At 43.9% G+C, this 25,835-nt stretch overlaps 3 protein-coding genes across 5 annotated transcripts in view; 1 reads left to right on the top strand and 2 right to left on the bottom strand.

The window, feature by feature from the left end:
- The first annotated feature begins 5,980 nt into the window (after nt 1–5,980).
- On the top strand, nt 5,981–14,951 carry LOC310808463 (cadherin-like protein 26). 2 transcript variants are annotated; one of them, XM_083675381.1, is made up of 17 exons: nt 5,981–6,070; nt 7,280–7,402; nt 7,638–7,787; nt 7,944–8,091; nt 8,636–8,808; nt 9,840–9,971; nt 10,123–10,305; nt 10,690–11,003; nt 11,403–11,545; nt 11,699–11,923; nt 12,155–12,385; nt 12,726–12,844; nt 13,043–13,123; nt 13,312–13,464; nt 13,583–13,624; nt 13,729–13,839; nt 14,029–14,951. In XM_083675381.1, exons 1-17 carry the CDS (start codon nt 6,035–6,037, stop codon nt 14,233–14,235), a joined length of 2,571 nt encoding a protein of 856 aa, XP_083531507.1. In that variant the 5' UTR covers nt 5,981–6,034; the 3' UTR covers nt 14,236–14,951. The 2 variants fall into 2 exon arrangements, with proteins under 2 accessions (XP_083531507.1, XP_083531506.1); XM_083675380.1 differs by having other exon boundaries at nt 13,568–13,624.
- A 144-nt stretch (nt 14,952–15,095) lies between these two features.
- On the bottom strand, nt 15,096–22,324 carry mtg2 (mitochondrial ribosome-associated GTPase 2). Of its 2 annotated transcripts, none has more exons than XM_083675383.1 (6): nt 21,771–22,324; nt 21,307–21,454; nt 17,680–17,768; nt 17,221–17,344; nt 16,773–16,925; nt 15,096–16,545 (listed from the first exon to the last, which is right to left on the bottom strand). In XM_083675383.1, exons 1-6 carry the CDS (start codon nt 22,002–22,004, stop codon nt 16,244–16,246), a joined length of 1,050 nt encoding a protein of 349 aa, XP_083531509.1. In that variant the 5' UTR covers nt 22,005–22,324; the 3' UTR covers nt 15,096–16,243. The 2 variants fall into 2 exon arrangements, with proteins under 2 accessions (XP_083531509.1, XP_083531508.1); XM_083675382.1 differs by lacking the exons at nt 15,096–16,545; nt 16,773–16,925; nt 17,221–17,344; nt 17,680–17,768 and adding exons at nt 19,508–20,042; nt 20,193–20,331; nt 20,433–20,651; nt 20,817–20,932.
- Nucleotides 22,325–24,965: 2,641 nt separating this feature from the next.
- LOC310807934 (calcium-responsive transactivator-like) overlaps nt 24,966–25,835 on the bottom strand; it is a gene marked incomplete at both ends in the record, with an annotated part of 9,148 nt that continues 8,278 nt past the window's right edge. The window contains 2 exons of the mRNA XM_083674598.1: nt 24,966–24,992; nt 25,326–25,456. Coding sequence (XP_083530724.1) covers nt 24,966–24,992; nt 25,326–25,456 — 158 coding nt within the window. The remainder of the gene's footprint in view (nt 24,993–25,325; nt 25,457–25,835) is intronic.

Here is a 25,835-nt window from a genome sequence, read left to right as displayed (position 1 = left end):
GCTGGCTAGAATCCAGGATATCTGGATAAGCTGTGTTGGCGTTGATGCTGGAGGTGAATTTGACCTTGAGTAATTGTGATGACTGATGATACATTCTACTTTAGGGTCTTGTGTAACATAGTCTATATATATTATAGACTATGTATGTATTAAAAAAAATGTATTAAAAAATATATTATTATTTTTTTTTTTTAAATTAGCCTACTGGCATTACGACTGCCAATGGCCCCTGGTGTGAGCATTGATTACTTTGTCTTATGATGACTGTTGGATAGATGATTCACGTCGCTTTGGATAAAGGCGTCTGCTAAACGCCATAAATGTCAATGTAAAAGTCCCTTTGATAGATGTTTCACGGCTCTCAATGAGAGAGAAGTGACAAAGTCTTAATTATGTGCTAATAACAACTGTAGATGCTTCACTCCATTGCAAAACCTGGGTCCCTCCCTCTCCAACAATGCTGTTGCCACAGACTTGCTATTACTGTTTACACATGTTTACTTTGACCGCATTCTGTGAGCAACCACAACCTGGCATGGTTCTGTATTTTCATGAACACTCTCTTCCCATTAGGCTTGCAGTACAGTATCACTTTAAATACAAGAACGACTGGATATTTACTCAGATAATCATTTCAAAAGCAAGAGAACTATCCCTGAGTTAAAACATTCAATTTGTTCAGACCCTCCCAAAATGAAACAGATAGTGTTTGGACTATGTTGTTTCTTCAATGTTGCTACCTCCACCTGGGACCAAAGTATGCTGTCTTTGGGCCTAAACAAGCCATTACTAATACAGGTACAGGTATAGTCCCAGCATTCTTAATTGACCCTGGGAGCCATGCTGGGAGAGCAGAGACCCTGTCTCTGTGATTATGTGCTTACAATCACAGACGGGTCATGACATGAGGCGCTCTGAAACAACTGCCTTTGTTTGGTTGGATCAAGAGTACCATGCCCTGTAACATGCAAACATGCTCTATAACATGCAAATATTTGACATGGACACACCCTCCCAGTTGGACGTTTCACATGAGAGTGTGTTGGGGTAGACGGCGTCTGACTGGTTTGAGGGGAGAGTGTGTGGGTAGAAATTATGTTGCAAGCGTGTTCAATCTCTCCATCGTGGTTTCATGTTCATGTTTACAGGTTGAGTCACTCACTAACCCCGTTCATTTACTGAAGCTGTGGCCTGCCTTCTTTAGCCCAGAGTTATACATGGGCAAGATGTCCCCCTCTGTCCCATAGCATAGCCACCTATCCTCCTCTGTCCCCCCCTCCCCACCTCTGTCCCCCCCCCATTCTCCCCCTCTCCACCTCAATATCCCCCTCTCCCCATCTGTCCCCCCTTCTCCCCCTCTGTCCACCCCCATCATTCTCCCTCTCTCCCCCTCTGTCCACCCCCATCATTCTCACTCTCTCCTCCTCTGTCCACCCCCATCATTCTCCCTCTCTCCCCCCCTGTCCACCCCATCATTCTCCCCCTCTCCCCCCTGCCCCCCCCATTCTCCCCCTCTCCACCTCATTCTACCCCTCTCCCAAACTGTTTCCCCTCCTCCCTCTGTCTCCCCCTCTCCCCCCCTCTCTCCTCATCTCCCCCTCATTCTCCCCCTCCAATTCCCCTATTTCTGGATCGTAGGACCACACAGGAGAGGTGAGGCTGAAAGTAGTACAAATGTTACACAGTTGTTGCACAGTTCTAAGAAAGGGACAATGTTAGACAGTTCCCTGAGAGTTCCTGTATTTTTCCAATCCTGACTGTTTTATTTCTTTTGACACCACAGGATGTTTTTCTGTGTGTGGGAAGTGAGTGATGAAGTATCCCTGAGAAAATGTGTTTGCATCAACATGCTCTGTTCTGACTAACTATTCCTTATTGGCTCATCAGTTGGCTTCATTGAATCCAAGGTGGGTGTTTATTGCAACTGCAAGAACAACATTGAAATATACTGTAAAGTGATGCTGTGACCTCACCAATCATCTCAGCCTACAGTAAGGGCCCAGAACCACATGTAGTTCAACAATCAGTTTAAGTAGCGTAGTGGTAGTTAAACACAATGTAAGTTAATAATAATAATAATAATAATAATAATAATAATAATAATAATAATAGGTAGTAACAATAATAATAATAATAATAATAATAATAATAATAATAATAATAATAGGTAATAATAATAATAATAATGATAATAAGAATAAGAATAACAAGAATAATAATAGTTAATAGTTAATAGTTAAATAATTACTTTTTTGGCCATGTAGCGCTGTGGTAAGGGACTGACACTTATCACAACATTTTTCCAAAAGAAAAGCAAAAAAACATATGAATTTAACTATTATTTCAGCCCTTGAACTACAAATGTCCCTACTATTTCTTCCCTCACTGCCTCCCCACTTTGCTCCACCTCACCAGTTTTTTCTCTCCCAGTGATTTCAGAGAGTTTCAGTCGTATGCTGTATGTCACATGGACTGCTCACCTTTCATTGAATACAGTACACTAATCCCTTTAGTTAGTCATCATTGCAGTAGAAACACACAACTCACTCAAACCACTGGGTTGTTTGCTGATGACAAATGAAAAAAGTAAAAGGTCAACAACATCAACAACGATTGTACACTGATTTAATTCAACATTGGTAGTGATGAGGTGAGTTCTCCCCCTTACAATGTGATTGCCTTGGGTGTCTAGAAAGGTCTCTATATCAATGCAATTCTTAATAATTCTTAAGATAAGGGACAGTAGACACAAAAGGTAAATAACCACAAATACAGTACTATCAATGTCATGAGAATCAGCAGGATGGCTAGAGAGGAGAGATTACATAAGTATGAAATCACCTCTGTATATACTGTATAATTCCAGGTAAGTCCAAAGTCCACACAGTATGTTATTGCTGAGTCAATCGCAGTCAGTTCCAGGAAAACGTGAGATATATCATGGCATGACTGTCGACTGTCTCTCTCTGCCTACAAAGACCATTACCATTTTCTTGTTAGACTGGTTTCGTGTATGTGTGTGTGTGTGTGTGTGTGTGTGTGTGTGTGTGTGAGAGAGAGAGAGAGAGAGAGAGAGAGATAAGAGAGAGAGTCTTTGAGAGTAAGCTATTGTACATGCCGCAACATGCTAGTCAGCCAAAGCATTTTTATTCATGTTTTATTTAACCTTTATTTTAACAGGGAGTCACTTTGAGACCAAAAACAATTAATACAAAACACGAACACTCACACCAGGTCCCCTAAGAGCGACCTAAAATGCCCACTAAAGAGTCTAGTTTTAGTGTCACTTAGAGTTTGTTCTATAATGACTGGAGTACTCAGGGGTATCTTTGCGGGATCTGACGAATCGCATGTATTTTAGTTTTTTCTAGTTTAAGTTCCATCAGTGAGTGTTGTATAGCATTAAACGCAATCTGAAGATTAGAGTAAGTCTAGTTTACAGAGAAGGCAGAGTAATAAAGTGTAGTGTCATCAGCATAAAAATTTACATTTACAATCCTTTACTGTGATACCAATATTGTTTATGTATAGGGTAAATAGAAGAGGTCCTAAAATGGAACCCTGTGGCACCCCTTTCCTGATCTCAAGAAATTCAGATATGACACCATCCACTACTATAGGCTGAGTTCTACCACTGAGATAGTCCCGGAATCAATCACAGGCACCCTCATCCTGACCAATAGACGCCAGTCTATTCAAAGTTTATTTTTTGAGTGGGGCAGACCCACTCTTATATTATTCATTTTTATTCGATAGAGATAGTAAAGATAGACAGGAAAGTAAGGGTATGTCAGCAGGACATGGGCCAGATTTAAACCCATGCCGACATGCACATATGTGTGCACCAGGCCTCATACCAGTCTATTTAGCAGAAGATGATGATCAACTGTATTGAATGTCTTAGACTTAGGCAAATCAATAAATAGAGCAATACATTTTAGTTTTTTATCCAGAGCACTAACAATGTCATTTATGACCAGTGATGTTGCCAAGATGGTGCTCTGACCAGGTCTAAAGCCAGATTGATACAATACACTTTTCAGCTAAAAAGGACTGCAGTTGAGCATTTAACCAAGGATTCTAATATTTTATCTAAACATGAAAGAACGATAGTTATTCAGGTTACAAGTGTCTCTTGTGAAGTGGCAGCACATGGGCTACTTTCCATAATTTAGGAATAGTCCCAGAAATAAGTGTTTGGTTACAAATATGTGACAACGGTGTCACAATAAGGTGTAGTGCAATTTGTAAAGACCAGGATCCAGTTAGTCCGCCCCAGTGTACTTAGTATTTAAATCCAGTAGAGCATCAAGGACTTCCCTGTCTGTGAACTGTTGAAAAGAAAACCTTTGACGCCCACTATCCAGCCAACGACTACTATGTGATCCAGGCCAGTCAACACTATATACTGCCATATCACCAGACTGCTTGCCAACAGCAGGAGTAGAATTTGACATTTCAAAGATATATCCAGCAGAAATTAAATTTTGATTAAAATCATCACTTATTTCCCTTTAACCAACAATAGGCCCAGCTTTAGTCACAATTTGATGGGGCAATGTGGGTGCGGGACTATGTTTCAGAGGACACAGAGGCAGGACACGTATTTAAAATAATCGTGTTTTAATGAGGGAATAGTGGGGAACACGGAGTAGCAGGGTGGAATGGCAAGCAGGGCAGGCAGGCAGGCAGGCAGGCAGGCAGACAGGGCAGATAGGCAGACAGGGCAGGTAGGCAGGGCAGATAGGCAGACAGGCAGGCAGGGCAGATAGGCAGACAGGGCAGGTAGGCAGGGCAGATAGGCAGACAGGGCAGGTAGGCAGGGCAGATAGGCAGACAGGGCAGGTAGGCAGGGCAGATAGGCAGACAGGGCAGATAGGCAGACAGGGCGGGTAGGACATGTAGACAGGCAGACTGGGAAGGATGGCAGGGCAGGCAAATTTTGAATTCTGAATTTCCATGCCAAGCCCCTCAGCTACAGTTTGAGACCCTGTCAACACTTCAACTGTCTCACCTATAAATATTATGATGAGAGGCAAGGTAACGCAACAGGTAAATACAATGTTTGATCAGGTATCACAGACTGATGGCAGTCACTGTCTGCTGCCAGGAGTTCCACAGAAGCCCTTCCCTGAAGATAAAAAGAGAATGTCATAGACACTAGCGGTTGTAAAGACCTTCACAACGTCATACCATTGCCAATTTCTTGTTAAACTGGTTCTGTGTTTGGCCATACAATGTGTGTGTGTGTGTGTGTGTGTGTGTGTGTGTGTGTGGTGTGTGGTGTGTGGTGTGTGTGTGTGTGTGTGTGTGTGTGTGTGTGGTGTGTGTGTGTGTGTGTGTGGTGTGTGTGTGTGTGTGTGACGTGTGTGTGTGTGTGTGTGTGTGTGTGTGTGTGTGTGTGTGTGTGTGTGTGTGTGTGTGTGTGTGTGTGAGAGAGAGAGAGAGAAAGAGGACAAAATACCTTTCTGGTTGGTTTTGATTATACATGACCTTCTAGGGAAAGCTGCTGTACATGCTACAACATGCTAGTCAGCCAACGCTTCATGCAGCAATGCATTGGCCACTATGTCATGTCCTGATCTTATCTTTTCCACTCATTTGGAGTAGCTGGATCTACATAACATGAATTTGCCTCTTGACATTGCCAATTGGATCCACCTTACAGACGGAGTCCACGCACAGACCACACACAGAAGTATAGCTCTGACTTTGTAAACTATTTGTAAACACTGAAAGGTTTTTCCAGGTAGGTTGATAAGGACATGGTCAAAGCATGTTAAAATACTATAGGTTAAAGATGAAGAGCAGCTACAGATGATTTTAACAACCATAGACAGACACAGACACACACACACACACACACACACACACACACACACACACACACACACACACACACACACAGTATGACATCACTCATTCAGCCAACACTTCATCCCTCCCACCTATAAATACTCCTGGAAGCCACTTCAGGTGAGTTGCCCGCTGTTCCTGCTTTGGACTAACTTATAATCACACGCCTGGATACAATATGGGGACCATCACTGTCAGTCTTCTCATGGCACTGGTAAGGATTGATGCTTGCCTTCGGCTAGCCTCTAAATAGGTGCTCTTTTGCTCAACAATGTGCTCAACAATGTGCTCACTTTTCTGACAGAAACCTTTGATTTTACCTCTGATGACTTGGTTGTTCATGTGAGGTGTGAGACTGTGTAGTGAGGGACGTGGATGACTGTGTGTGTGGCTGTGTGTGTGGCTGTGTGTGTGGCTGTGTGTGTTGATGTGCGTAGTAGGAAAGAACAAGTGCAGCAACCAGCATTAAAACACACCTGAGGGCATATAAAGTAGGAAAGAAAATATTAATAAATGGAATATTCTGCTTTTACAAAATGTTATGCTGTTTTCAAATGAAACAAAACATCCTGCTCTTTTCAATGCTTTTAGAATAAATGGTTACAGTAACTCCCAAGACAGTTAGATTTAACTATGGTAAAATAACAATCCTTACGTCAATATACAGTATAACATTCAAAACAACACAGGAAACCTCTGGTTGGCCTTCTCTCAAACCAAAAAAATATATTTAAGCCCTCCACTCCCTTTCTCTAGCACCTGGTGTTATTTAGTCTCTGTGTTGTGTATTTGATAGGTTGCTACTCACCCCGAGGTGAGGGGCACATAGAATACTTGGACAGAATACTTGGACAATTCTAACAACATACAGTACCAGTCAAAGGTTTGGACACAAACTTGCCGAGAGTTTGCAAAGCTGTCATCAAAGCAAAAGGTGGTTACTTTGAAGAATCTAAAATATACAACATATTCTGGTTTGTTTAACACTTTTTTGTCTACTACATAATTCCATATGTGTTCCTTCATAGTTTTGATGTCTTCAATATTAATCTACAATGTAGAAAATAATAAAAAATAAAGAAAAACCATTGAATGAGAAGGCGTGTCCAAACCTTTGACTGGTACTGTACGTAATGAGTGTAACATGAGACATGGTGGTCCCTTTTTCACTGGGTGACCAGCAATACTGAGATGTGAGAGAGCAGGTCCCTGTGTCTTCTATTCCCAGGGTTCTCCCTGATGCAGAGGCACTCATTCAGCCCTGTTCTCATTTACAGCACAACCGTAGGCCCCTACTCAATATGATCTCACGTTTCAGGGGACTGGGGCTGGGGGAGGAGCCACAGCATTGTTGTCAGTGGAAGAATACATTGGGAGTAGTTTCTCTACAAATGTGTCTTTGTCTGTATGCTTGGTTCTGTAGTGCCTGGGGATCGTCAGTGTGTCATCCTCAGAGGTTCTGCTCCGGCAGAAGAGAAATTGGATCATAGATTCCTTTAAGATTGAAGAGGAACATCCAGGGCCTTTCCCTTATTTGCTGGGCAAAGTAGGTACACACCAACTTTCACACGGGCATTGTTGTATCATTGTATGCATTATGCACACACGCATGCACACACACACGCATACACACACACACACACACACACACACACACACACACACACTCACACACACACGCACACACACATACGCACACACACACACACACACACACACCTCTAATAAGTAGATTGAAATTGATAACATTTATTAAAATCAAATGCATGTTGTGTTTTCAGATTGACGTTGACTTGAAGTTTTTGGTTGGTTTCAACCTACATGGTGAAGGTGTTGATAAGGACCCCATAAACAAACTGAAGATCGACACCGATACAGGAAATATCTATGTTCTTGGAAAACTCGACTACGAGGCCCACAGCGTTCTTCGGGTGAGGCGTCATTCATGTCAGCCATTTTAGTTTGGTAATATGGCCTCTTCCTCTTCATCCTCTTCCTCCTCCTCCCTCTTCCCCACCTTCCATCATGAGGATATCGTTTGTCTCATCATCATCATTCTCATCCTCCATCGTCACATTTGGTTACAGCTCACATTCGAGGCCCATAGAAAAGATGACCCAGCAGATGTCCACACCAGACTGGGAGTGGAGATCGAGGTGCAGGACATCAATGACAACGCGCCTCTTTTCAACCTGGAAACTTACACCACCAGCATGAAGGAGTCAGACGAACAAGGTAATCTGCTGTAGCCTACTCTCTACATTATTTTTAACCTGCCGTGTATGAGGGACAGGTGTATTAGGGACAGGTGTATCAGGGACAGGTGTGTTTTGCTTCAATGTCATTAGTGGCCCAGCTATTATTGGTATTTATTGGAGACCAGGTGCTTGTTGTATGGTAAGTTGTAAGTTGTATGGTAATCAAGATACTTTCATGTAAAAATGTATTTGCAAAACACTCTATCCACCACTTTCAAAAATGTGCTTTCTCTTCTATAATATGATAGTTGTCGTGACGTAAAAACCCCTCTATGATACATTTGAAAGGACGGTAACTACGCTATTTTATGGAATTCAGTAGAGGCTGGTGGAGGTAGAAATCGGAGGACAGGGTCATTGTAATGCATGGAATGGAATGAGGAATGGTATCAAACATGCAATTACATAATAGTCATATTATTGAAAATGCATAACATTTAGGAATTAAACTCTTTAAATACAAGAATAATCATTCCACTCAACCAATCCATTCCTCTCTGCTTTTACTTTTGAATCATCAGGAAAGTACATCATCTCTGTGGTAGCAGTAGATGGTGATTCAAAAAAAACAAACAATGGCACATTTGACATGAATATAGTCTCTGTCACCCCCACCCCAACGGACCTGGAGTTCTACATTGAACAAAGCGACACAGCTGGAACCATCAACTTCAGAGGCTGTTTTGACCATGAGGTATGAGGTGTCTCTGTTTGACCATGAGGTATGAGGTGTCTCTGTTTGACCATGAGGTATGAGGTGTCTCTGTTTGACCATGAGGTATGAGGTGTCTCTGTTTGACCATGAGGTATGAGGTGTCTCTGTTTGACCATGAGGTATGAGGTGTCTCTGTTTGACCATGTCTCTTCACATACAGTACCAGTCAAAGGTTTGGACACACCATCTCATTCAATGGTTTTTCTTTATTTTTTATTATTTTCTACATTGTAGATTAATATTGAAGACATCAAAACTATGAAGGAACACATATGGAATTATGTAGTAAACAAAAAAGTGTTAAACAAACCAGAATATGTTTTATATTTTAGATTCTTCAAAGTAGCCACCTTTTGCTTTGATGACAGCTTTGCACACTCTTGGCAAGGTGTGTCCAGACTTTTGCGTGGTACTGTAGGCCTATGTGCATGCCTGGAGACTTTCCCTCATGCACACTTGTTAACCAGAGTTTAACCTTGTTGAGAGACCTAGCTCGGAAAGCCTGAGGAAATCCTTTGCAGGAAGTAGCTACCAAGGGATGGAAACCCGTTTGAAATGAGTGACGCCTCACAACACGGTCAAACAATCAAATACCTTGCTTGAGTGGAGAGTCAGAATTCAGTTTTTCCTTCAGTTTTTTTTTTAATGTCGCAAGCTAGCATAGGCAACAACTGCAAAATAATCCTACCTGGTCGTAAAAGATGATGCACATAACAGCAAGCAACATTCTACAGGCATGTGGGGGGAGGGTTCTTGGACTGTAACATCCAATGAAATTGTGACCACATTCTCCCATCGCTCTGTCCAGTTCAATCCAAGCCAGAACGACTAATCTAAAATTCTCCAAACATCGACGTGATTTGGTTACACAAGTCTATCCAGAGTGTGCCTATCTCAGATACCCAATAGACTCTGTCGATAATGTCGAAAATGGAATTTACCATCACATCAACAGAATCATAGAATTACACATACGTTTTTGAATGATAATGTACCTCGTTCCTCCTCAGAAAGCAGAGAAATACACCATCCTGGTTGAGGCTAAAGACCGTGGAGAGAAAAAGCAGTTGTCCAGCACCTGCACAGTCATAGTGAATGTGGGGGATGAAAATAATCACATGCCTGTCTTCACTGGACAAACGGTGAGAGAACGTCTATAACTCCTCTCCTCTCTTCAACAGAAACCTGACGGGAGATTTATTGAAAAACTGTCCAGTAGGGTATAATAATGACACGTTGTTATTTGTTATTTATTTGATGTGGTATTCTCCTGTGTGTGATTGGTTATTTCAGGGCGTAGGAAGCATCAAGGAGAGAGAGAGTGGCCTGGCTGTTCTTCGCCTACAGGTTTCAGACAGTGACGCGAGAGGCACACCGTCCTGGAAGGCCAAGTACACCGTCCACGGAGATGAGGGCAACCACTTCACAATCACCACTGATCCAGAGACAAACGAGGGAATCTTGTTTGTGGAAAAAGTATTTCATTTTTCTAATAATTCACAGACAGATTGTTAATCATAATACTATTAGTACCACACTATTAGTACCATTCACAGTACATAGTACCATACTATTCATAGTTATTTTATGTGGGGCAGTCACAATTGTAATTCTTCCTTTGTGCATTCATTCATTAAGAAAACATTAGAAAACTGTATTGCCATGCAATTGCTCCTATGAATGGGTGTGTGGTTGGTCACAGTCATCATAGTATCATCATCATATCATCATAGTCCCAGTCATAGCAGAGCTGGGGTAGTGGTTGATGTTGGTGTAGATGCAGTGATTTCCATGCTCTTTTACAAAAGTAAAAGCTTGTATCATGATGCACATGTCCCGCCCCCCTCTGTACCCTGGCAGGCTCTGGACTACGAGGAAGGCTCATTGAGGAACCTGTCCATCAGCGTGGAGAACGAGATCCCCTACTTCACCTGTAAGGTCAAAGGTCGGCCAGCCACAGGCCCGTGGGACGTGGTCATGACGGGGGGCGGATCTGGAACAAAGGTCACGGTCCCGGTCCACCAGGTGACGGTCGCAGTGGAGGACGTAAACGACCCGCCCATTTTCACCGAAGCTGTCAAAAACGTGCGCGTGGAAGAGAATGTGGCGGTGGGACACTACCTGGAGAAATTCACCGCCATAGATCTGGACGGCACCTACGCCAACACCTTCCTGTAAGACTGGGGCTTCTCACCATTCAGTTAGACCTGCTGCCACACCTTCTTCTGTTCCTCATGCAGGCCCGTGTGACCATTCAGATCACTTCAATGGTGTTTCCATAGCCAAATTACAGTACCAGTCAAAAGTTTGGACACACCTTCTCATTCAATGGTTTCTCTTTATTTTTTTTATTATTTTCTACATTGTAGATTAATATTGAAGACATCAAAACTATGAAGGAACTATGTAGTAAACAAAAAAGTGTTAAACAAACCAGAATATGTTTTATATTTTAGATTCTTCAAAGTAGCTACCTTTTGCTTTGATGACAGCTTTGCACACTCTTGGCAAGTTTGTGTCCAAACTTTTGACTGGTACTGTATGTTTTAATAGTCCCAAAATGTGTATCGCAGGTACGTGAAAGGTGAGGACCCAGGTGACTGGGTGACAGTAGACTCAACGACTGGCAAAATAACAACAACCAAGATCTTAGACCGAGAGTCACCTTACGTTGTGGACAATGTCTACAAAGTGACAATACTAGCTGTGGATCAGGGTAAGAACCAGATACGTACAATTCTACTCTTTGCTAATAGTCTTTTCTGAAAACAAAGCAAAGCGAATAGATTGTTAATGAAAGATTACTGACTGATTGGCATACAGTATACCATCACATGTGATGTCAGATGAGAGTTTCTGTGATTGACAGGCGAGCCCCCCATGACCGGGACTGGAACGCTCAACATCCAGCTGAATGATCAAAACGACAACGTTCCACTCCTGAATCAGACCACTCTGGCCATGTGCATCTCGGATGAAGCCTCAGTGACCAACATTACAGCCCGTGACCTGGATGAACACCCCTACAGCGGCCCCTTCACCTTCAAACTCCAGGGAGATGTCAAGGGCAAGTGGAGGATAGACCCTACCTATGGTGAGAGTCTCCTACTGTATGCCAGATCCTTTTAGCTTCATTTTATTCATACCGTATAGGTATGATTTGTAGGTTATACCATACAGGCTTTGATTTGTCATACATTGTCTTGTGGGCTATACGTCAACCTTCTACTGTATACAGGGTCATACATGGAGGTGTCATACTAATGTCCCTACCCCTCCTCTCCCCTCTCCCTCTCTCTCTCCCTCACTCCCTCCCTCTCTCAAGGATACACGGTAAACCTGGTGAGGGAGAGTACAGTGCATGCAGGACACCATGAGCTGCAGTTGCGAGTGTTTGACCTGCAGGGTCAGTCCGTCCTCCAGAACCTGTCCGTCATCGTGTGCGAATGCTCTGATGGCTCCGACGCGCAGAGCTGTTTCCTCGGCAGATCCGCCGGCGCCCAGCTGGGGGGTGGAGCCATTGGGATCTTTTTTCTCGCCTTGCTACTTCTGCTGGGTAGGTATCCAACACATCAAGTAGGCTGGTATTTAGACCTACCCAGAGACTCATAGCTGGAAACAGTGATGACAAGGTTTATGTGAAGACAGACTCTCTGTTTCAGGCAAAAAGTTCCTCACCTCTCTGTGCTGTACTCTTACGCCTAAGTAGAGCTACACCTTGAGCAGAGACATTTTGACTTACATCGCCCCCTAGTGTTAACATGACAAAATGTATACTGCTCCCACTCATTCCTTACAACTTCACAGAGAACCACCAACGATGTTGCAGCGTGGGAGTGTGTTAGTGCGTGAAGATCTGTGTTGTGTTCAAAGTGTGCCAACATACTGCGTCCTAGGCTTGCTGCTGATCGCCTTGCTGTTGACCTGTAAGAGGGAAGCCAAGGCCATGCCTGACGAATGCTATGCAGAACATCTGATCAAATCTAACATTGAGACCCCAGGAACTGACTGCATGGTAACTAGTAACCACTCAAAATGATGCAATCAAAATAGTTAGATTACAGGATTAGGACCAAGCATATTAATAACGGGTCATATGCATGAGTACTTTAAAGTCAACGCTTAGAGCAATACTGCATTGGCTATTACCAATGAATGCGTACAGACATTGCTATTGCTTTTTATAATTATCTACAACTGTGTGTGATCCTAGGTACCTTTGCCCGCCTCATTCCATATAGACAACCAGGTGGTGGAAACACAATCTCCTGTTCAGCAAATACAGATGGCATCAGTGAGTAAAGCTGTGATACCGTATTATTCTTACCATGAGAGGTTGTACCACAGTTTCAATCATTTATGTCGGGATAAACAGCAAAGATACATGCAGCACACAACAAAACCAAAATCAGTCAAGACCTGAGGTAAAAGTACTTTTTCACAAGTTGAAAATTAAATTGTCAAATGCTTTCTTTTTCCCAGGCAGTACAAAAATCATCAGCCCCAGCCCCAGCCCAAGCCCCAGCCCCAGCCCAAGCCCCAGCCCCAGGCCCAGGCCCATATTCTTCTGAGTATTCCCTTAACCAACAGTGGAGCCAAGGAGGGCAATTTCAACGAGCAACCTCAATGCGCAGGGTACATCTACCTACCATTTACTTCCACCTTCATCTACTTTTGGCCTGTCAAATACCTTCTCAGTAATTCAGTTCAGAGGTAACCTTTTTACTTTCAATTTCAGAGTACGATAGAGGAGAGGAGATCTATGAAATCACAAAATGCCAACAGATATGCCAAGGTATTTTCAATCAAGTTTACATAGCTTTTACTTGAACGATATTGCATTGCTTAACGTCAGATGTGTGTTTTTGTTGTAGTAATTTTCTGTGTCTGATCACTCAGGGTTTGGGGATGAAGATGGGGTCGATGTCGATGACCACCAGGAATTACTCCTCATGGGGAGAAGAAGCCTATATGGACAGATCTGACGCCCTGTTCACTATACTCAGTCAGGTATTTACAGAAACGAAATGGGAAAGGGAAAGAAAATAGAAATCCAGATTCAAACAGTCTGTAACTACCATGCTGTAATCAAATATCATTATAGGGCTGCAATGATGTCTTCTGTTTCTGTCTTTAATTCCCACTGGGACCATATACAGTATATTAATTGAGTTTTCTGTCCCCCCCCCCCCTCCACAGAGGTTGTCTACCCTCCAGAGTCCAGGGGCGGAGCTGGGTGACTATGACCCTTACCCGTACGCTGAGGAGGGGGACCTAGAGACCGACTCCCAGCTGGAGGCCATCTCCATCCCAGAGACCCCCTTCAACATGGACATGCTCCTGTACCTAGGCCCCAGGTTCAACACCCTGGCCTCCATCTGCAGGCCAGACCTCATCACATCCTAAACCCACCACGCCTTCACCCTCTGGGGCAGAGACTCCCCCAAGGACAGGCTTCAGCATGGATGGAATGCTAGGCTGGGTTATAGCACGCTTACATGGGTGAATAAATCGCACTTGACTGCTTAAAATGACATGGAATTGGCCTGGATTACAAGCGATGTCATTCTTTGCAACAAAACAAAAAAACACAACAAAAAAAACTCAAATACGGAACTCAAGAATGACTGAACAGGATTACATGCCAGCGGTGAAAGGATCGCCCAGCATAGAATCTACTCTATGGGGCTGAGTGGTGATCAACATAATGGATGGACACTTAACTATGAGGCTAAGGATAAGGGCAATGGCTATTGGAAACTATGGAGAGGGGTGGCATAATGTCTGGCAACAGTCTGCTCTATCCTGGAAATAGGTGCTTGAAATCACTGTCGGTTGACCAGTCATCGTTAACCAAAGCAGGGTCCTCACAGTGATAAAAAGGAAACCGTTGAATAATGAAGATCTATCATGTTTTGTGAATGTAGTGACAACTACTAAGTACTGTAGTGTTGTAGCAATGAGACACATGAGGTGTGTGTTGGAAATTAAACATTGTAATAAATGTAATAAATCATAATAATATTTTTTGTTCAATTTTCAGAGACAAAATCACAAGTATCCTCTTTCACACAGTGGCAAAAACATCCATCACAATGGCAGCATTCAACAAGACAAACAAACATTTTAAAAAATCCCAAAATAGACATGTTCAACATGTCCGGGATGGAGAAAGACCTGGCACAGAAAGACCAGACAGACAGATAGACAAAAGACCAGACACTCAAACAAACAACAGATCAGAACAAATGACTAGAAGATGCTGTCAGACACCACAGCCCCGTATTGTTGAGCCAGGCACGTAGGAAGGGGGGGGGGGGTAATTTCAAGAATCTCGTGGTCTTGTGATGGTGTGTGTGACAGTATGTGGAAGTCTATGTGCGTCATCTAGCCCCCTGGTTAAATTGCGACTGCTCTTGGATTCTATGCTTTTCACTCGCACAAAGCACTATGTTATTCTTCTGTCAAAAGTCACCAGAATTGCTGGTTTAACAGGTGATAGGCAATATTTTCGCTGGGTACATAAAGGGCGGGGGGGGGGTCTTCTGTCATTGTCGGAATCGGGACAAATAGCCAAAATTGCTCCTGCTAGATTGCAGCACAGGTTTGGATGAGTTGGTTGATATACCGACCAATATATGCAACCAGTATATATGTGATCAGAGCTGTTTATCGGGTCTGGACAGGCGCACTTGGGACATTGTGTCATTTAGGCCTCCCAGGCATTTACCTAAGACCTGATCATTTCATGCTTTTCACTTGCACTAACCACTACGTTATTAAAAGTCACCAGAACTGCTTGGCTAACAGCTGAAACGCAACATTTTCTATGGGTACAAGGGTAAGATTATTATCTATGATGGTCATTGTTTGGAATAGTTATGCCTTATTTTGGGATTTGTGTGGACATGTCGGAGTTGGCTTTGATTGTATCTTCTGCATGTTTATAAGTATGTATTGTAAATAAAGGTCAGTGTTTTGCATTCAAACGGTTGTATTCATTTGGTTTTACGGCATATACACACACAATTATCAAACATATTCATAAAGCACTTTCCCAATCCTTTTAAAAACAGGTGTTCCTTTACTGTAATGCAATCTTGAATCCTCCAACATGCCAAAGAACAAGCATTCAAACTGTCTGAATCATCCAAACCCCATCAAGATTTAATGAGCAACATCAAGCAGTCAATAGAAAATCACAGGCACTGTGTGTGTGTGCGCGTGTGCGTGTGTATGTGCATGTGTGTGTGTGTGTGTGTGTGTGTGTGTGTGTGTGTGTGTGTGAATGCGTGTGTGTGTGTGTGTGTGTGTGTGTGTGTGTGTGTGCGTGAATGTGTGTGTGTGTGTGTGTGTGTTTGTGTGTGTGTGTGTACATCTGTATGTGTGTGTTCTGGTTGGCGTTCCAGCAACATCATTTGGTGCTGTACCCAGCCTGCAGGAACCAGTGGTACGCAGCGAGAGCGCTGGGTGTGATCTCCTGCCCCACCTGGAAGCCTTTCTGTGGGTAGTCACGGATCCTCTCCAAGACTCCCAGCATGTAGGAGATGAGGTCCGATGCCGTTCCGACAGTGGGATGGGGGTAACCAGACATGCCTATCTGCGGGGAGGTGACGATGGCATGCGTGTGTTCCCCGTGTCCAGGCCACTGGCGGAGGAAGGTGGCAAAGACCCTGCGCTCCATGAAGGGCTGCTGGACCAGGATCACCCTGTTGGCTGAGACAGAAAGGTGAGAGATGGAATCAAAAACAGACACGTGACGAGTATAATCACAGTGTTTAACTGTGCATTGGCAATGATACCGACACTACCGGTAACTGTAGCTGTACCAGTAGTACAGTACACTTGTGTTCTAGCGCCCCCTAGTTGCAGAGTAATGTACCAACAGCAAACAAATGATGGGTACTCTTGTGATTCTATGGAGTCCTTCTATGGATTGTCACCTGGGATGTTGTTCTCCTTGAGGACCCTGTAGGAGAAGCGGATGTTCTCTCCAGTATTGGTGGCCTCTGTCTCCAGCAGTATGCTTCCCCTGGGCACGCCCATCCTCAGAGCAACGTCCAGGAACACATCGGCCTCTGAACTCATCCACACACCTGTACACATGCCACTTCACTCAGAGACATTGGAAACAAGGAGAGAGTGTGTGTGTGTGTGTGTGTGTGTGTGTGTGTGTGTGTGTGTGTGTGTGTGTGTGTGTGTAAACACTGGGGGGGGGTATGGTGGGAGAGAGAGAGAGAGAGAGAGAGAGAGAGAGGTAGAGGTGTAGAGAGAGAGAGAGAGAGAGAGAGAGAGAGAGAGAGAGAGAGAGAGAGAGAGAGAGAGAGAGAGAGAGAGAGAGAGAAAGAGAGAGAGAGAGGTAGAGAGAAATAGAGATGTGCTCTCACTGACCTGCAGTCTGGTTGCCCTGGTAACCGGTGAAGAGTAACCATGGAGCCCACCCCTCTAGGAAGAGAGCAGCTGACCTCTCAGCAACACGCAGGTCATGGCAACCAAGACCAATTATGACATCACTCTGAGGGAACATATACCATTATGCCATTATAAGACAGGAGACATATAAGATGATGACATCATCACAAGAAAGGAGACACATCCATTAGTACATCATTCTAAGGGAGGAGATCAGTTTCTGACATCACTCTAAAAAATTTAAAAAAAAAAATAGAAAATGATTGATGAAGATTATGATCTTACTATCTGTAACGATACCATGACATCACAAAGAGAAAGGGAGAGATATTGTGGTATCACACTAAGGTCCAATTGTGGTGACAGTCCATTAAAATGGAACCTAATGCAATGTATCATGTGTGCCGTGTGCTGGTACAACCAGACACCAGTCCTTGCCTTTTCCAGAGGTTGGTGTAGACAGAGGTAGTCCCACAGAACTCTGGCCCACTTCTCACTCTCATTGTCCATTCCTCTCACATGCTGGCCTGTGGGAGAGAAAACAAAACAACAAATAAACCTCAACACATCACCCGGTACACAAACAGACAATACAGATATGAAACTGGACTAATAAGCAGAGTCCAACTCAATTGAAGAAAAACAAAAACCCAGCCTGTTTAAAATGAACGTGTGATGGAGAGGGGAGGCACGTACTCCTCACCTCAAACCAACACAAACAGTGGAGTAATGGAGGTCCACTGACACAATGAAAATGTGACACAGCATCCACAATAACACCGCCCTCAGGGCAGGTGACGTGGGTCATACGTTAAACGCACGGGAAACTGCTGCATTAGCCGGCCAGAACGTAGGCTTTTTTTCCGCGCCGCGCTGCACCACCGCTCAAGTCACTGACTTTTCCAACATCACAGGCCGTTAATATCGTCCCATTTGTCCCATGGATGAAAGCTCAGCACACACCAGCAGCTCCTTCCCCCTTTCATCCTGCCCCCATGCTCTCCATTTTTCTCCTCCTCTCAATATTTGATCAAAGAATGACGTACGGTCCACCCTTTAACCAGGAGGCGCTGCCAGACTACTGTGGCACAGCGGTTGTGATGTAAAACAGGACTGTTGCCACTGTGATTAGCTGACCAATATTCTATCCAACTGTCTCAGTCTAACGCTCTAATTGGCTTAAAGTAAATCTCTCTCCGTATTTGCTATTTTTTTATTGGTTATTATTGGTCACAGCATCTCATCTTCATTTTCCTGTAGCTGATGCATGTCTCCTCACTGACTGTGATTGGCTACTGTACTCTTTTTTTCTCTCTGGCTGGACTCTTAAGTACTCTTAAGTTGAGGACAGTAGTTTCCAAGAAAGGAAGAAAGAGGCTGACAGAGAGATGAAGAAATCTAGGGAGACCTCTACTGCGGCACTGTTAACACTGAGCCTTGTCCTGCTAGCGAAGTTAACACCCTTGTGCTATTCCTATTTAGTTAGGGTTTCTGTCACAGGACGACGACATACATCCACTGAGGGCAACAAAGACACAAGGGGCTGCCTCTCATTCCAAAGAGCTGCCCTTATCCTCTGCCCTAATTCACCCCGAAAAACAGAGCTGAGATGATTAGATAGGTGTTAGCACTAGCCCCAGCTAGTTTCCTCCATATTGCTCTCACCTATCCAGATTGGAGAGGGGGGGGTGACTGAGGGCAGAGGGAGGGGAACAACAGTGTAGAATGAAACACCCTCGCTGCTGATCTGAACGCCTGACCCCCGCTCACACGGACCTCTGGAAGTCCAGTCAGCAGCAGCAGCAGAGTAAACATCCGCCGCTGCGTGCAGCCAGGGTCACAGAGGGGTCAACGGTCAACTCGGTTACACGCTGGTATTGATTTAGTTTTCCAACCACAAAATGGACAGAAAGGTCCTTTAGCACAGATGATGGACGCATCACTGTGAGACTGAGAATTCAGGCCATGGCGGTACTACTTACCAGTGTTGATACAAATGTTTTTCTAGACACAAATAATGACATTTTCTGATGTTTACATTTGAACATAGAGAAATCCCTGTAAATGTACATGTGACATCACAATCATTTTCTGATGTCATCACTACCAACAGTAATGCTTCATAAATAGAATATGGTATCTCTTTACAATACAAAAACATACTAGCTATTAATAAAATGGGAAAGCAAAGAAGAAATGAATATCATGTAATGAAACCAGTTAAGCTACATGAGTAAATAAAACAATGAGCAGTTGAGTGTATTGAACATAATTTATTCAATCACAAATACATTTCATGTGTCACAGTTACGGTTACATAAATATACTTGTTTTAGTTCTACAATTCAAACAAACTACAGTTTGGCAGGAGCAGAGCAGGGAGGTAATGGGAGTGTAGTCTCTCTACTACCACCTAGTGGCCGTCTCCTCGCCACCCCCTCCGCCCTGTAGGTAGCCATCATAAAGCTCTCTGAGGTGGAGGACCAACTCCTCTGTGTTCTGTCCTGTGAGTGCTGACACAGGGATGACCCTCTGGGTCACACGACCCCTCAGGGCCTCCAGGTTGCCCCGGGCACCAGGCAGGTCCATTTTGTTGGCCACAATAGCCTGGGGTCGGAGAGAGAGTCCAGACTCGTACTGGTCCAGCTCGTAGCGCAGGTGCTGGAGCTGGGTCCAGGGCTCCGGTGTGGACAGGTCCAGCACAAAGAGGAGGAAGCGGCAGCGTTCTATGTGCTTCAGGAACGAGACCCCCAGGCCTCGGTTCAGATGGGCTCCTCGGATGATACCTGGAATGTCCGCCACTACGCAACAACAAAAGACAAAGACTGTTTATTGGCCATGCAATCAATTCTCATCAATTGTTTGGAATGTGGTAATCAAAGCTGAGACGTGTGTTGAACGCAATGGGGAGATAAATCACAGTGCAACGAATGATGGTGTGTGTTCATTACCTGCCACTTGCTCATGGTCCCTGTACTTGACAATGCCCACATGGGGGTTGAGTGTGGTGAAGGGGTAAGCCGCCACAGCAGGCCTGGCGTTGGAGATGGCCCTTAGCAGAGAAGACTTCCCTGCATTGGGAAACCCAACCTGCAATAAAAACGCACATAAACGTTACCAGTATCATCAGTACAATGAACCGACAATGACAATGCTGACGGTATCATTTGAGTCCCTCTGCCGTGTCTCACCATCCCGGCGTGGGCCATGGTGCGCAGCTCCAGCTGGAGAAGCCTCTCCTGGCCCCTGTCTCCCGGGGTAGACGTCATGGGGGCGCGGTTCTCATTGGACAGGTAGAAGCGGTTCCCCTTCCCCCCTGCCCCTCCGTACACCGCCACAAACTCCTGCCCGTGCAGAGAGAGGTCCGCCACGGTCTCCCCCTCCTCCTTTACCACGGTACCCACCGGGACCTGTGAGGTGGCAAAACGTCACACAATACCAGGTTAGGCTCCATCAGTCCGCTACGTATCAGGAATTATATGGTAGAAATGTGACACTATACTGTGTTATGTTAAAAAAAAAAAACAGCCTGGTGGAAAGCAACATCCCACCCGTGGCCGTGGGGACTAACTCACAGCAATGTAGGACGTTCCGGCATTGCTTCCATAGCAGTTCTTGTTGCCTCCCGCTTCGCCATCCTCTCCCTTGTAAACCGGACGAACTTGCGACAGGGACTTAATCTGCCGGTTGACTGAAAGCATGAATATCAGAAAGATATAGGCCATGGCATAGGGGGAGATACGTAGCAGAGGTGGGCTTGAATGCACGCGCAAATCGTCTTCTGGCCAAAATGCCTGTCCGAGTTCGTTCAAGTTGAGACGTACTAAGGAATGCCGTTTTACCCCTCCATTGTGTATGGCTGCATGCGTCACCTAAAATGTTATCAACTGGAGCGTACGATGGCAATAATTGATGTTCGAAACAGAGGAATGGAAACACACAGGCTAATCAGATCAGCACTTTAGAACACTGGTGATTGTTTAAACACTCTAGAACTAGTATGCTGTGCATTGCACAAGACTGATGACAGATGTCGTCTGTGTCTGTGAGCAGGCAGGACAGTACCTTTGATGATGATGTCTGCTCCGTTCCCCCCGTTCCCTCCATCGGGTCCTCCCCACTCCTTCCTGGGCTCACTGTGGAAGGTGCAGGCTCCTTTACCGCCTGCTCCGGCCACCAACTTCACACTGCGATGGTCCACAAAGTATCGTGTCTAAGCAACCAAGACAGAGCATCTGACTTGAATGAACGTTACCATGGGTCTGTGTCTGCGTATTCACACACAGTACTAACTGCAATGGTTTTTTTTTCTATGTTCCTCCAATGAACGCATAGGGGAAAAGAGTGAAAGCTTCAGTAGTACAAATAAGTTTCATCCAACACTGGAGAGTTGTGATGTCATACATGTAAACAAACACGGTCTGTCCCGATGCAAGCCAGCAGCTATGGTCGCACCCGAAACAGGTAACACTGTACCTTACAAGGACAACCAGCTCATGAACTTCTGTTCTGGGGGGTTAAATACGTACCAGTTTCTTTTCAGATATTTCTTTCTTCTTCTGAAATCCATGAGCCTTGGCGCATAGTGCACAGGACGTGGTGACATCCCTGACTCCTCTCGTCTTCCTCTGCGCCGCTGTGCGGCTTCTGAGCCCCAGCAGCCATCCGCCGCTCAGCTCCCTCACGCACACCTGGGCAAATATGCGGCTTATCTCTTGACCAAGCCATCTTTGACTTGGGACCTTAGTCAACGTGGTGAACATTGTGATCTTGTGCAAGAACTAACTGTCTAAAAGGGAGACATGTAGTTACAGTGTCGCTATGACCTCCGTTAGCCTAGCTAGCTAGCTGACTGACTACCTTGCCACGCAAGCTAACAATAACATGCTGGCTAACTACCCAAGTCACTGAGTGTCGGCAGTTAACAAAACTAGAGAAGATGTCAGTCATCTAACTATAATACAACAGCCGCTCTTATACCAATGACGAGGTATTTTAGTAGATAAATTCCCGTTGTGGCTGCTGTTTACCATTCAATGATTGCTAACTTACTAGCTACCTAACTTTTGCATCATTGCCATGCAGCGCGATAGCTACGGAAAGCGCGGAGGACCAAACATTCCATAATAAGCCAAAGCGCCAAATTCAATCCAAGTAGATCATAGTTCAACACAGATACAAAACAAGTTCAAAGTAAATTTATTTTACATATGAAACAGTAACAAAAGAGAGCTGAAAAGAAGCATTTACAGTATCCAACACAGAACACAAAACCCTCTGTGTCTGACACACACACAGACGCATACATACATACATACACACGCACTCACACACACTCTCTCTCTCTCTCACACACACACACACACACACACACACACACTAATGATACCAGTGATATTACACTATAAAGAACTCGAAAAGACAACAGTACACATATCCAATTCACAGGAAATGAATACATTGACATTGATACATTATGCAGTGTTGAGCAGCCTATGATTGTCACTGTACAGTTGAGTAGCATACAGTACAGTAATAGAGCTGTTTGACAGCCAGGTACCCCAATGTTGATTCCCACTGCATTAGCGACATACAACTGGATGAGAACTGGATGACTTGTGCTGGCCCCCGGGGTAAATAGAATATCAGCACAGTGTTTCATCCTGACGTAGTCACAAGGATCATTATTATTAGTAAACCATGATTTGCAAAATGGTCAGTAGTGTCCTCTAAATCTTTTGAAATAAAAACAACCACAACATCTGTTCATTTCGGACATTATCATAGAAATAATAAGGCAAGTGTGTTTGTTGGACATACCGATTTGACACTTGTCTCAATATCTTCTATTGATCCCCCCCCCCCCCTCCCACACACACACACACACTTGATCTATGGTTGCACTGAAAACAGTTTAAGAAGGAGCACAATAAGGATATTAATGGTAAACAAATGTTTTTTGCAACAAAAAAAATAAACATTATGTATGCTATAGGTACACTTACACAAACACACATATTGTAGGCTAAAATACATCACATTGGTTGGAAAGCAACATGAGAAAAACATCTCTAAAAAAAAAAACTATAAAAAAAAAAACACCCAGATCCCAAATACAAGATTGACCCTTGACAAAATAATACTTTGGATTATCTACTCAACAAGATACAAGCCAAGACCTTTTCAGACTGAGGTGGCGCTTGGCTGCACAAAGGAAGTTATTCAGGTCCGTTATAAGGTCCAATAACAATCTGCGACTGTGACGGACTGTATTGCACTTATTGAAGCAGTGATGTGTCCAACACACCCCTGTGTGTTACTTTGGCTGTTTGGAGATCATTTCTTAGAAACAACAGGAATCAAACTACAGTAAATAAAAGTGCATTATACAGAATGACACATAGAATAATAAGTGCAGTGATAACTGATTTAACAAATCATAACAACTTTAGCACATTAATGAATAAGCTAACCACACAAGTCCAGACGAAGTAGCACAGTACAAAAAGTCTCACTAATTGGACATTAATTATTATGATTACAAATAAGTTAACTTTGATTAGAAGGCTAACTGAATCGAGAGCTAGAATCAAGGCATTTAATTAAGACAAAAATCAAGTTCTGCACCAGACTGGCACTAACATAGGGAAGGACCCTGTACTTCCACACGGTAGAAACATACGCACGGTGAAATCCATTAAAATAAATAAAAGGAGCTTATCGGTAAACTGTACTGCGTGGTTATATGTTCTTTGTAAGACTATTATTGTTGATGACGCACTCTCTGATGAAGTCTAAATTAATCAGCAATTATCAATCATCTATTGTGTCTATAACCTTACAAAGACATACATACATACGAAGAGTGGTAACACAGAATGTTCAGTTACACCACACACATACACAACTCCACAGCTTAGCTAACAGAGAAAAACAACTCCCCTGAATGAATCAGGTTGAAGGACAGACTTTTTCACCCTCATATACTGTGTGTCATTTCTTATCATGAATTAACATCATTTCTCTTCACTGGGTATACAGACGCTGAGAGTATGCTAATAGATAAATCTTAGGGAAAAGTGGCCCTTTCTTTTCTTGGCTTAATTAGCACATGTACAGATACAATCTTAAAGACAACACTTATCTTGTGCACCCTGTGAAAGACAAAGAGGAAGGAGGAGGAAGAGGAGAGAGAGCAGGGGGAAGATAGAGGCAGAGGACAGAAAGGAATGAGAAGGAGCGATAAGACAAGACCGGGAAAGGGAGACATTTTGAGAAAGGGTTTTGAGAGAAACGTATATATTGAGTGAGTACACTAAACCAGTGGTCTGACTCTGGACCAAGGTTAATCTTTTTTCTTTTTTTTTCAACACTTATTGTGGTGCCCATGTCAATGTTCCAAATACTTAAAGGGGGTGCATGATGTGTTATCAGAGTGGCCAGCACTCCTAGGAACCATGTTAGAGAGCGAGGACAACATAGAGGGGTCAAATGAGGTGCTTCATGCTAGACCTCCTGGCCCTTCTCTCAGTTAGAACATAACAAACAAGACTGGTGGGCGTTGGATCTGATCTAGACTAGCCTCCTAACCCACGTCTCAGCAAACAAAAAGGACTCAGAGCAGATAAAACACCGGAGACAAGTTTGCACACAACTGTTGAGCGTTATTCACAGAACTGTTCCCTTGCCTAACTTGGCCAACAGTCTTCCCAGGAAGTGATGCTTTATTGCTGGTAGTTTCCATATTGACCCTAAGAGACAAAGGCAAAAGAAGAAACATTTGTGTATAATCCGTACAGTGTTTGTTGGTGTTGCTCTCATCATTGTGAGACCTACAGTGTACAGTATGTGGAGTAGCATAGTGTAGCAGAAACATCCAAGGCACATGTTGAGTCATCACCTCATTTTTCCTTGAATATTCCTTCTCCAGAGAGTTGACCCACTTACCCATTTTTTAGGTTGCCATGTCTTTTGTACAAAAGGCCTGTGTCTGTGTGTATATGTACCTGTTTGGTGTAGGCTATCTGTGTCTGTGTGTGTATGTACCTGTTTGGTGTAGGCTCTCTGTGTCTGTGTGTATGTACCTGTTCGGCGTAGGCATAGGGTCTCTGTGTCTGTGCCCCAGGGGTGGTCTGGGAGGCTCGGTAGGAGCTGTATTGCTGGCCCTGACCCTGCTGATACTGGGAGTACTGGGAGGATGCACCCTGACCCGGACCTGAGGGGGAATATCACAATCAATCATTAATCAATCAAGCAAGCAATCTGTGTGTGTGTGTGTGTGTGTGTGTGTGTGTGCACGCACTTGTACGTGTGTGTATGGATTTGAAGGAATCTGAATCACAGAAATTGGTCCTGTGAATGAATGTCTGTCCATTCATATTATTTTGTACACTTTGTTGTGACCATGTTTTAAAATGTATGTAACAGAAGGTTTAAGCGTGCATCACAGTTATGTCCCTCATGGTCAGGAACAACTAATACTGGCTGTGTAATGTGTTATTAAGTAGAGCCTTGTGCGTCAGAAGCTATGTTTCGAGAACATAAGATAGGTGGGGAATTTAGACAACGATGGCCCCGGGGTGAGATACAAGTGT

The sequence above is a fragment of the Argentina silus genome, assembly GCF_951799395.1.
Source record: "Argentina silus genome assembly, chromosome: 8".
NCBI lineage: Eukaryota > Metazoa > Chordata > Actinopteri > Argentiniformes > Argentinidae > Argentina > Argentina silus.
Note: the sequence above shows the minus strand (reverse complement) of the source record. Positions and strands in the feature narration are given on the sequence as shown.